This window comes from Triticum urartu, chromosome 3A, assembly GCF_056163025.1.
Source record: "Triticum urartu cultivar PI428250 chromosome 3A, HENAU_Tu73, whole genome shotgun sequence".
Lineage (NCBI taxonomy): Eukaryota > Viridiplantae > Streptophyta > Magnoliopsida > Poales > Poaceae > Triticum > Triticum urartu.
This window is the reverse complement of record NC_141875.1, coordinates 261,846,749-261,859,359: the sequence shown is the minus strand read 5'-3', so window position 1 is coordinate 261,859,359 and position 12,611 is coordinate 261,846,749. Positions and strand designations below refer to the sequence as shown.

The following is a 12,611-nucleotide window of genomic DNA, read 5'->3' as shown; positions in this document are numbered from 1 at the left end:
ATCGATAAGTCTTATTGCTATTATTTTCTTCATGACTTATACATATTCCTTTGACTATGTGATTATGCAACTCCCGAATACCGGAGGAACACCTTGTGTGATATCAAACATCACAACGTAATTGGGTGATTATAAAGATGCTCTACAGGTTTCTCTGAAGGTGTTTGTTGGGTTGGCATAGATCAAGATTAGGATTTGTCACTCCGAGTATCAGAGAGGTATCTCTGGGCCCTCTCGGTAATGCACATCACGATAAGCCTTGCAAGAAATGTGACTAATAAGTTAATTGCAGGATGATGCATTACAGAACGAGTAAAGAGACTTCCCGGTAACGAGATTGAACTAGGTATGAAGATACCGACGATCGAGTCTCGAGCAAGTAACATACCGATGACAAAGGGAATGACGTATGTTGTCATTGCGTTTGACCGATAAAGATCTTCGTAGAATATGTAGGAACCAATATGAGCATCCAGGTTCCGCTGTTGGTTATTGACTGAAGATGTGTCTCGGTCATGTCTACATAGTCTCGAACCCGTAGGGTCCGCACGCTTAACGTTCGATGATGATTTGTATTATGAGTTATGTGTTTTGGTGACAGAAGATTATTCGGAGTCCCGGATGAGATCACGGACATAACGAGGAGTCTCAAAATGGTCGAGAGGTAAATATTGATACATTGGACGATGGTATTCGGACACCGGAATGGTTTTGGAATGTTTCGGGTATTTTTTGGAGTGCCGGGAGGTTACCGGAACCCCCCGAGGAAGTAATGGGCCTACATGGGCCATAGGGGAGAGAGAGGGGAGCCCACAAGGGGTGCCCCCCCATGGGAGTCCGAATTGGGCAAGGGGGAGGGGGCGCGGCCCCCTTTCCTTCTCCCTCTCCTTCCCTTTCCCCCCTCCGAAAGAAAGGAAGGGAGGGGGGGCGACTAGGATTAGGAGTCCTAGTCGGTTTCCCCCCACTTGGGCGCGCCCCTAGGGCCGGCCTCCTCCCCTCCTCCTTTATATACGGGGGCAGGGGGAACCCCAAAGCATAACAATTGTTTCTTAGCCGTATGCGGTGCCCCTTCCACAGTTTACTCCTCCGGTCATATTGTCGTAGTTCTTAGGCAAAGCCCTGCGTAGAACACATCACCATCACCGTCACCACGCCGTCATGCTAACGAAACTCTCCCTCGACACTTTGCTGGATCAAGAGTTCGAGGGACGTCCTCGAGCTGAATGTGTGCTGAACTCGGAGGTGCCGTACGTTCGGTACTTGATCGGTTGGATCGCGAAGACGTTCGACTACATTAACCACGTTAATCTAACGCTTCCGCTTTCGGTCTACGAGGGTACGTGGACACACTCTCCCCTCTTGTTGCTATGCATCTCCTAGATAGATCTTGTGTGATCGTAGGATTTTTTTGAAATTGCATGCAACGTTCCCCAACAGTTTTCGTCCTTGTTTCTCTGGTAGTGTCATATGGTGTTATTTTACTACAAACTCTAGGGCTGTTTGTGACACTTATAGGAATAGCTCAATGGATTGATCGGAAAGAATAACTTTGAGGTGGTTTCGTACCCTACAAGCAATTTCATCTTATGTTCTTCACGATAGGAACTTTGGAGTGACTTTTGTCGCACGTTGAAGGGATTGCCATATGATTTAATTATGTTATCATTGTTGAGAGAACTTGCACTAGTGAAAGTATGAACCCTAGGCCTTATTTTCAAGCATTGCAATGTCGTTTTCGCTCACTTTTGTTACTAGTTACCTCGCTGTTTTTATATTTTCAGATTACAAAAACCTATATCTACCATCCATATTGCACTTGTATCATCATCTCTTCACCGAGCTAGTGCACCTATACAATTTACCATTGTATTGGGCGTGTTGGGGACACAAGAGACTCTTTGTTATTTGGTTGCAGGGTTGTTTGAGAGAGACCATCTTCATCCTACGCCTCACACGGATTGATAAACCTTAGGTCATCCACTTGAGGGAAATTTGCTACTGTCCTACAAAACTCTACGCTCGGAGGCCCAACACGAGTCTACAAGTAGAAGGTTGCATAGTAGACATCAACTACCACTATTGAAGCAGAGTGGCTTGGTGAGCTTTTGATGGACTTACCTATGGTTGAAAAACCAATACCCCCTATCCCGATGAACTGTGATAATTGAACTGTGATCGTCAAGATAAATAGTTCTAAGGCCAATATGAAGTCCTCAAGGCATGTGAAGAGGAGACCAAAATCAGTCAGAAAATTCAGGAACTCCGGATTTATTATGTTGGATTATATCCAAACGTCGGAAAACTTGGCAGATCCCTTCACAAAGGGTCTATCATGTAATGTGATAGATAATGCATCGATAGAGATGGGTTTGTGACCCACCGCATGAGTTGTCCATAGTGATAACCCACTCTATGTGATCGGAGATCCCGTGAAGTAGAAGTGAGAGACAAGCTGTTGGTCAGCTGAGAGGAGAGTATCCCTATTTTTACTATCCCACTCCGTGAAGATGCAATACTCTCCTGATCTGCATGGCAGGTTGATATTTATCTTAATGTGTTCCAAGTGGCTTATTTGGGTAAGCAGAGATGTTGTCCTGCAGATCATCTCCTGAGGAACACACCTATATGAATTTGACTGTTAACGTCGCAGTCTGTGAGAATTGGGTATTCTCTAATAAATTCATGAAAGGCCTTGGAGTATGACGTACACGCTCCACCCGCGGGGAAGCCTTGCGGTAGCCCAGTATCAGTCAAGAATTTGTGTGAAATTAGTCTCGCAGAAAACTTGTAGTTTAAGGCTTAGTCCACTATTCAAGTTGTGATATAGTGTAGCATAAAACTCTAAGTGAAAGTTCAACTTCAAAGTCTTCACTATGCACCGGTATATAAACAATGTTTTGGAACTAAATGATGAGATGTGCCAATGAGACTTTGTGGCGGATTGTTGGAATTTGCTAGTGGTCCTTTGGCCCAAAGCCCAACTAAAATTCTGAAATTCTCTTGTCCCATTCATGCACACATGTGAGTGGTGTGAGTGAGACTAAAGTTTAGTCTCACCTCGGAAGTTGAGTGAGACTTGCACCTCTTTATAAAGTGAGTGATGACCCACAATTATAGAGGATCTATCGTAGTCCTTTCATAAGTAAGAGTGTCGAACCCAACGAGGAGCAGAAGGAAACGACAAGCGGTTTTCAGCAAGGTATTCTCTGTAAACACTGAAATTATTGATAACAAATAGTTTTGTGATAAGATAATTCGTAATGGGTAACAAGTAACAAAAGTAACTAAGGTGCAGCAAGGTGGCCCAATCCTTTTTGTAGCAAAGAACAAGCCTGGACGAACTCTTATATAATGCAAAGCGCTCCCGAGGACACATGTGAATTACTGTCAAGCTAGTTTTCATCATGCTCATATGATTCACATTTGTTACTTTGATAATTTGATATGTGGGTGGACTGGTGCTTGGGTGTTGTCCTTCTTTGAACAAGCCTCCCACTTATGATTAACCCCTCTCACAAGCATCCGCAACTATGAAAGAAGAATTAAGATAAATCTAACCATATCATAAAATATATGGATCCAAATCAGCCCCTTACGAAGCAACACATAAACTAGGGTTTAAACTTCTGTCCCTCTAGCAATCCATCATCGACTTATTACTTCCCAACGCCTTTCCCTAGACCCAAATAATGGTGAAGTGTCATGTAGTAGACATTCACATAACATCACTAGAGAAGAGACAACATACATCTCATTAAAATATCGAACAAATACCAAATTCACATGATTACTTGTAACAAGCCTTCTCTTATGTTCTCAGGAACAAACGTAACTATTAACAAAGCATATTCATGTTCATAATCAGAGAAGTATTAATTATCATTAAGGATCTGAATATATGATCTTCCACCGAACAAACCAACTAACATCAACTACAAGGAGTAATCAACACTACTAGCAACCCACAGGTACCAATTTGAGGTTTTGAGACGAAAATCAGATACAAGAGATGGACTAGGGTTTGGAGTGGAGATGATGTTTGTGAAGATGTTGACGGAGATTGACCCCCTCTCGATGAGAGGATCGTTGGTGATGATGATGGCTTCAATTTCCCCCTTCCGGAGGGAAGTTTCTCCGACAAAACAGCTCCGCCGGAGCCCTAGGTTGGTTCTGCCCAGGTTCCGCCTCGGGACGGCGGCGCTTCGTCCTGAAAATTTCCATATGATTTTTTTCAAGTCAAAACACATCATATAGCAGAAGATGAACACCAGAGGCCTGCCAGGAGGCCCACAAGGCAAGGGGCGCTCCCAGGGGATGGCTGGTGGGTCCTTTCTGATGCTTTCTTCGTCCAATATTTTTTATATATTCCAAAATAATTCTCTGTGAAGTTTCATGACTTTTAAGATTGTGCAGAATAGTTCTCTAGTATTTGCTCATTTTTCAGCCCAGAATTCTAGCTGCCGACATTCTCCCTCTTCATGTAAACCTTGTAAGACATAAGTATTGTGCTATAATGTGTAACAACAACCCATAATACAATAAATATCGATATAAAAGCATAATGCAAAATGGACGTATCAGCGAGCTATTCTACCACTTGTATGAGCATGAGAAGAGGAGACCTACATGCGTGCTCCTCCTCCTCGCTCGCCACGCCTCGTCACGACGCGCCGCAGGTTGCGGGTTTGAGCCAAGCCGAGGACAGAGCTATGCATGTTGTCTATATTTTTGCTACTTGGAAAAATTAATGAGTCATTAATTAATAATTAACGGACGCGTTAATTACTGAACCGTTTCTGATTCTTTCGGATCGTGACTCGGACATGGGGTTTACTCCCACGACTTACTCGACCCGTATTATATAGTCAGACAGACCTCTACTCTAGCCGCCGCCGCATCGTATGGTTTCACACCATCGTTCCAGATCATTGCGCCGCCACACAAGTCTTCTCCATCCCTTCTTTCGGCATGCATCACAAGAAGGGACAACAGGCCTTCGGAATCCCGTCTCTCATGATCCTGTACGGGAGAGGGGCGATCAGATTTTTGGGGAGCGCATCCGCGCGACATCTGGCAGCGACGACTTCGTCAACGACTTCTTCCCCGACCTCGGCGACCTTTTCCTCAACGACATGGGCGACAATATCAACGCCGGCGGTTCTGCCCCCGCTGCACCGTATGTGATCTTGTCCTCTTTGTTCGAGATCGTGCTAGAATTCTTAGTTCTAGTCTATGCCCTAGATATGATATGTTCTTCTACTATGCTAGTCCGCACGATTAGTTTAATCTCTGTCTTCGTCGTCATGATTTATTTACTGTTTACTCAAATTAAATCTCGTAATGATTTGCTCATATATTCAACATAACCCGTACCTTTTCTTTTGAGGAACATGGTCGGAGAAACGCGACAGACACATTCTATCTCAGATACGAGTTGGATATCTGCGTTATGTCCGAGCATCTGGGATGGGTTTGAGCAGGACAAGCCATCCGTCCGGTTGCAGATGCTCTAACCACCGGGCAAAAGTCACACTCTTGAGCCGATGGTCAACGCTAGGATGGAGCACGGGAAGCGCACACACACCCGGGTCCAGGTACCACAAATAGGCAAATAAAAACAGAGAAGAGGAAAAAGAAAATAAACCCACCTAGTAAGATCCCCTCGCCACCCTTCCCTAATCGTCCTAAAATCCTGATCTCTCTCCCCGCGCGCAAGATTCGGTTCGCGAGATGCTGCCGGCATCGGACTAGTTGGACCGAAAGGAGAGGAGCGGCCGCGGCTGCCGTCTCGAGATGGCGTGGCGAACAGGTGGGTGCGCCGGCCGCTGTCTGCTACCGCTGCTCCTCCTGACAGGTGCGGCTCCTCTTCCCCCCTGCCGATCCGAGCCCTTTTGAAATGCGGATTAGCATAAAATTTGATATTGCCACTTCATACGGCGTCTATTGGCCAATCGGGAGAATGGCAAAAGAAGAAACAGTAAAATTCCACTGCAAGATGGATTCGTTCATATTTATGCCACTCGTCTCTTCTTGGGGTCTTGTTATACTTATTGCTTATATACGATAGCTCCTATTTGTAAAGGACAACAAAGTTATGTTCTGGGATCAATCGGTGCCCACACTTTTGGTTTGAAGACTTAGTTGTTGGAATTTGTCATGATAATTTAATCTAGAAACATAAGGCTTGCTTAGGGCATCTGCAATGGTACACGCTTGTGGAGGCGCTAATAGAGAAAATAAATACATTTTATAACATAAAAAATGCCTAAGCGCCTGAGGTTACAACGGCAGGTGCTAATTCTGCGGGCTAAATTAAAATAGCCGGGAGCTTCGCATGGGAAGAGAATCAATCAAGCGCTCGCTGCCAGGTCTTGCGCCGACGCTACGTCCGACGATGGGATTCAGGGCGTAAACTGCCAATTAGCCAGGTTTCTAATCCTGGCGCTGGTGCTAAGCGCCGGGCGTTGGAGATGCCCTTATGGATTGCTAGGTAGCTGAGTGGTTGGTATGCTTTGTTTTGGTTTGAAAACACACCTATTTCTGGATGTTTGGATACAATAACTACTTGAAACCTTTTTGAGCTTTAACATGGATTTTTTGATCTAACCCTTCAATGTGTACCTTTTTTTGCAGCTTCCTTACTTGACTGGAGCTTGATTTCTCTTGTTAATATGGTTATCTTCTTTGCTATCCGCTTTGTTGCTCCAAGGAGAGGTATGCCAGCTTTTTTTTCTACGTTAGCTAAGTATTGTCAATATATCTCTTTGGAGCTAAACTACACTTTGTTTGGATCCATATACTGTTTGAAGAACTAATCTACAGCACCACAACATAAAAGTTAATAATCCTTTTCTTATAACTGCGAACTCTTGTCAATCAAGTTACTATAGACATGTGTGGTTACGAACTTAATATTCATTTCTTAACTTTACATTAGTGTCTTCCTATGCTATTTAATTTGCTGTGGATAGTTTGTATTGTGGTATCTAGGTGTTTCTATAAAAATGCATTTGCAAAGCGTAAGAACAAATTCATTTTTTTCTTATTGACATGAGACTAGTATTTCTCGTACCAAATAAATTCTCTTTCTTATGGCTAGTAATGCGGTGTACCCTGTCCTCGATTTATTCTTTGAAAACTTCAACTTTACACGCCAAAATCTGTTTTCTCCGATCAATTATAAAACCAGACAACACACTAACTATTAGGCGTCCGACGAGGTACTCCGGCGGCAGGGAAGGAGATGTGGCTGCAGGGAAGAGCTGTAGCGCCGGGGAACGAGATGCCGCTGTGGAGGAGGAGCTGCAGCGCCGACCATTGTCGCCATCGATGTGTGTGTTGAAGGGAACATGCTAGAGAAAGAGATAGAGGAGAGCAGATGGACAGTTTAGATTAGAGCAGATAGACGACTTAGACCGGGTTGGCATGCTAGGGTTCCATAATTTGCTGTACCGGATTAGCTATGTCGCGGAAAGAGAGGAGTATGACACACACTGTATTCCTAGACCCCGAATCCTCCACTGTCGCTCCTCCTCCGGTGTGACCTCCTAGCCTTGCTGCTCACCTTTTTCGGGTGACCTCTCACCATTCTGCTCCTCCTCCTCTTGGTTCTATGTCGTCCAACCTCTCACAGCCCTGCTAGCAACTCTTTGTATCAGAATGCCTAAGCGTGCATAGGCAAGCTAGGTGATAGGCAGTGGCAAAACACAATGTGGATTATAGCACTAAAAGACAGTGGCCTGTCCATCAGTTCCACATGCTTCCTCTTCTATCTTGCCATTTTGTTACCTTCCTATCTTCATGGCTGCCATTACCAGAGACTTACCACTGAGCCCTTTACCCATGAAGGATATTTTCACCACAGCCCTCCTACGCTACGAGGACAAATTTGCCGCGTTACTACCCCGCCCTCAAAGGCAGTGGCAAATGTCTTGAGGAGCAACTTAGTTGCATTGCATAGCGCATGTGGCAAATATATAGTGCAGTAGACTTGGGGTACAAGGAAGGAAATCTAGACTAATAGGACTACGTAAACAGACCTAGACCCATACTAATACTCCTTAACACCCCCCCTCAAATGCAAAGTGTATGCAATAGAATAGTGGTTGCAAAAGTATAACACTACAAACAAAAATAATGAAACTCCAAAATCCGCGTCTTGATAGTGTCGTTTTAGCAAGGAATCTTCAAAAACCCGTTGAGTCAATCCAAAGAGGGATAACGAGAAGATGGCTCATCAGAGGAAGACAACACATCAGGAGTGTTAAGCTTCATGCACTAGCCAACACAACCAAAATTCTGAACTGATGGAAAGGGCCATGCAATTCACATATACACTTCAACACCCCCTCTCACATGTGACGCTGGAAGTCAACACGTGAATAGACTTAGGTATGGCTCAAGAGGCCTATATGTGGACATAGAAGGGGACAACCGTAATTTTTAGATAAACTGCAAATGCCAAGACTTGGAACTCAAGACCTTGGGCTTTGATACCATGCTAAGCTTCATGCACTAGCCAACACAACCAAAAGTCCGAACCGATGGAAAGGGCTAGGCGATCCACATATACACCTCAACAAGGAGAATATACAAGATTTGATGGGTTGTCAAAGGAAGATGCACATCAAGAGAATGAAGCGCAAAAGTTTATAGCCCAAGAAACCGGCGGCAAAAGAAGCTCGGAGGCATGGAAATGGGCGTAGACATCAGGCTTATAGAAGACAACAAGGACGGTAAGGCCAACAAAAGTTATGCTGACCAGGATCAGAAAAGAAAAGAAGGCTGGCAAATAACGATTTGACGGAAAATAGAAAACAGATGCAAGACAATGATGCAGGAGCAGTTGTGCCTGTAGGGGAGGCGGCGGAAGAGGCCATGCAGGTGAGATGTTGGCGAGGAGCACCGAAGAACATCAACTAGCGGACGAGCACCCAACACTGATGGAAGGTATACGTGTGAGACAGAGTCGGAGAAACGACCACCGTCAAGAATCACCGACCACCGAGGGAGAGAAACGATGCCCGTCGGCAAGGACATTGTAATTGCTCTTTTTTTAAAGATTGTATTTTGGAATGACTTACACTTGGTCAAAAGAACAGGCAAGGCTAGTGGCCTGTCGACAAGCGTGGAAGAAGCCCACACAGGGAGGTGCTAAGCAGGCCAAGGCATTGCGGGAGTAGGCGACGACTGTGGCGGTAAGGGTGGCCAGTGGAGCTCCGAGACTGGATGGGGAGGCGGCGAAGAGGGTGGATCGCAGTGGCTTGGTGGGAGATGGCAGTGGTGCAAGGGGCGGTAGAGTAACGCGGTCGATACAGGCAGCCCAATCCAAGAGGGAACTCATGGTGCAAGCGTTGGTGGTGTCCTTGAGAAGGCAGGCATGCTAGACGTGTGCGTCGAGCTTAGGGGTGTGCACGATGCCACTTGGAAGCTGTAGTAGCACTAGATGGGGAGGAGTCGGGCAGATCAGCCTGAGGCTATCGTCGGTGGTTGGGACTAAAGGGAGATACTGTGGCGATGTCACGTGTCTGAGTGGCAGTGAGCTCTCGTTTAGGGGTGGTATGAACAACAGTGAGGGAGTGCGCTGTCTCTTAGAGCTGCCTACGTGTGATGCAGTAGACCAACTAGCCTCCGAGACGTGGAGCAGCTGGCTGGGGAAACTTGGTGCCGGGCGGAGCAGCACAAGCGTGCGATGCAGCGAGGAAGTGTTAGAGGTGGTCAGAGATCTCGATGGCGGCGATGTCGCTCGATCTGAGGGGAGCAGGCTTCAACAAAGGCCGGTGAGAGGCGCGTCAATCTAGGAGGTCCGGAGTAGGCAAGAAGATGGCCCAACGTTGGCCCGATCTAGACGGAGTAGGCCCCATGGAGAAGCTAATGGCTGGTACATGCCGACCTCGATCTCTTGGTTGTGCACGATGGAGTCGGGAAGCTGGATCGCCTAGCGGCTCCTGTGATCTGGACGTGGCTTCGATCTGAAGCAGAGGAGGCTCGATTGATGGATGAAAATGAGCCGGGTGAGGAAATCGGGTTGGCGGTGGATGGGTGGCGCATTCAGGAAATGTTCGATGAGAATGACGATGTACAATGGAAGAAGAGTGATGAGATCGATTGAGAGAGGTGGAGACTGGATTTTTTCCAATTAGAGCGTGCGTTGCGGCATGCCGAAAACCCTAAACCTGGGCTCATGGTACCATGTTAGAGGAGGAACCTAGTTGTATTGCATAGCCTGTGGGTCAAATATATAGCACAGTAGACTTGGGGTACAAGGAAGGAAACCTAGACTAATACGACTACTTAAAAGAGACCTAGACCTATACTAATACTCCTTTACCAAGATGAACCTGTGGCACTAGCGCCCAAGCTCAGGCTTGGGGCTCCATCATGAGGCTGCTTCTCAGTGCAAAGCGATGGGTACTCGATTCAGTGCAGGCAAGGTGTTGGCAGCTGCAGGGGTTTGGGACTTTGTCATTACTGATGGTAATTGACTGGTGGTGTTGTGACAGGGAGAGGGAACATGACCCATTGTGTCTCATCTCCATCTACAGGTCGTGGTCTTCATCAACCTTGCCTTCTCTGGGCCATCATGGAGGTCAATCTGTCTGGGCATCTTCATCAAGTGTCACTAACCATTGTTTGCCTTTGCAACTATAAGAGCTCCATGGTGACTTTTGTTGGGCCTGCTACTACTTGGGCTGTTGCTACTTTGTGCCTCTTGTGTGTGGCTATTGCTGGTGGTCTGCTTGTGTTTTGCTTCTGCGATGGTCTTGTTGTGGCAGAGAATTTGGTGAGCTATGCCTGCTGTTTTTGTGAAGGCCGAGGAGCTGATGCATGCTTCACGTCTTTTCTATCTAGAATCGTCCCTTCTGTTGCATCCACTAAGGTCCGTTGCTATACCATGTTCATGTATGGCGCAAGTCCACAACCTTTTTGTCCATCAACCTTTGCTTCTGGTCCTTTTCCCTGATCGTGGGACCTCTTTTGGCATGGTTTGATTGTAGAAGATGTCATGACTCTCCTTGACACCTTTTCTAGATTAATGCTATCAAAACTCAGATTTCGGATATTTATGTGACATATGCTTTCCATTGGGGAGGGGGCGGGGTGTATTAAGGTACTATTAGTTCCTAGTCTCCGGTAAATTGACCTGTGGTCATAATCTCCTTGTGTTTGTACTATATTTTTGCCCCCTTGGGCTACATTGTATAGAGGCTGCGTCAATTAATTTGGATCGGAGGGAGTACTGAATTCAAAGATGATACGTAGTCTGGTTGCAACTTTCACATGAGAAACTGTTTTCTTTGTGTATTATCTATATAATCTACATCTACATTATTTATTTCTGCACATCTTGGATAACTAATGTTCTATCCTTATCTGGAAGGATTTCACAATTGGAGGCTGTACCTATTATACTGGTGTACAGTTATTTACTCAGCAGTTGTCATTTTGGCTCAAGTTACGTTTCATATAATATGGGGAATTGAGGGAAAGGGATGGATTGTGGCTCATTCCTGGTGGGCGAAGCTGGTTGGTTTTGCAAGGTATTTAAATGACTCCGTTATTTGCATTGACTTTTGTTGTGTTCATGTTCATGTATCTGCTCATATCCATGAGTACAACTGTCTCTATATGCCTCCTATGCAGGCAATATCTGGATTGCACTTAATCATGATAGTTGATGCAGGGACCAGCCTTGGGAATCACCATCTGTTATCTATTTTCTTATCATACAGCTATCTGCTGCTGTCCTTTCTTTGGTTGAAGTCTTTGGAAGCAGGATCCATCAAGATTCATGTTGGCTCAACTTCTCCTTTGACATTGAGCAAATAGGTCAGCATGTGGTGCACTGTGCATCGAGTCAGACTAACCTAAATAAATGATAGTTATATTCCTGGACTGTGTAATAGGAGATTTCAAACTGTTTTGTGAAATACATTCATTCATATACTAGGAAATGATGTTACTTCGTTTGCTATTAAAATATGTTTTTCTTGCAATGTTTTAGTCCATATATGCCTGTTTAGAAAGGATGCAGCCGAGCTGTTTATCTTACCATAGGTCTGTACTGAAGAACTGTACAAACTTAAGTTCAATACTTACCATTGTCTACTGCCTAATGGATATATGCATTTTCTGTGTGCAGGTTATCATTTTCGGGTTGCGTGCTGTTTGTTGCTGCCTGCTGTCCAATTAATTGTCAGTATCAGTCACCCTTCTTGGATTTCGTTGCCATTCTTTGTATTTAGCTGCATCGGTCTTGTGGATTGGTCCTTAACGAGTAACTTTCTTGGTCTTTTCCGGTAAGCTCCATCTTTGCTTTTTCTTCTTTGCTGTGAACAATTAGTCTATTATATTGAGATTGCACATTTGTTGATAATTGTTAAATTGTGTTTGCAATGCATTCTGAAGGTGGTGGAGGTTACTTGAGATATATTCAGTCTTCAGCATTCTTCTTCTTTATATTTACCAACTGCGTGTCAAGTTTCCCTATGTTGTGGTAGCATTTGCTGACTTTATTGGTCTATTCAAAGTTTCTTCAAAATCAGAATGGCCTGAGCTGTCCTCCGGTATTTCTCTTCTGGTGTATTACTTCATGGTAAGCAGCTAAGAAT

At 45.1% G+C, this 12,611-nt stretch overlaps 1 protein-coding gene across 3 annotated transcripts in view; it reads left to right on the top strand.

Moving 5' to 3' along the window:
• The first annotated feature begins 5,467 nt into the window (after nt 1-5,467).
• LOC125543974 (piezo-type mechanosensitive ion channel component) overlaps nt 5,468-12,611 on the top strand; it is a 43,057-nt gene continuing 35,913 nt past the window's right edge. The window contains exons 1-7 of one of the 3 annotated variants that reach the window (XM_048707485.2): nt 5,469-5,854; nt 6,292-6,490; nt 6,634-6,714; nt 11,381-11,540; nt 11,684-11,829; nt 12,143-12,299; nt 12,409-12,595. In XM_048707485.2, coding sequence (XP_048563442.1) covers nt 6,672-6,714; nt 11,381-11,540; nt 11,684-11,829; nt 12,143-12,299; nt 12,409-12,595 — 693 coding nt within the window. In that variant the 5' untranslated portion in view covers nt 5,469-5,854; nt 6,292-6,490; nt 6,634-6,671. Of the gene's footprint in view, nt 5,855-6,291; nt 6,491-6,633; nt 6,715-11,380; nt 11,541-11,683; nt 11,830-12,142; nt 12,300-12,408; nt 12,596-12,611 lie in introns of all 3 variants that reach the window. The other 2 variants (XM_048707486.2, XM_048707484.2) reach the window with 2 other exon arrangements.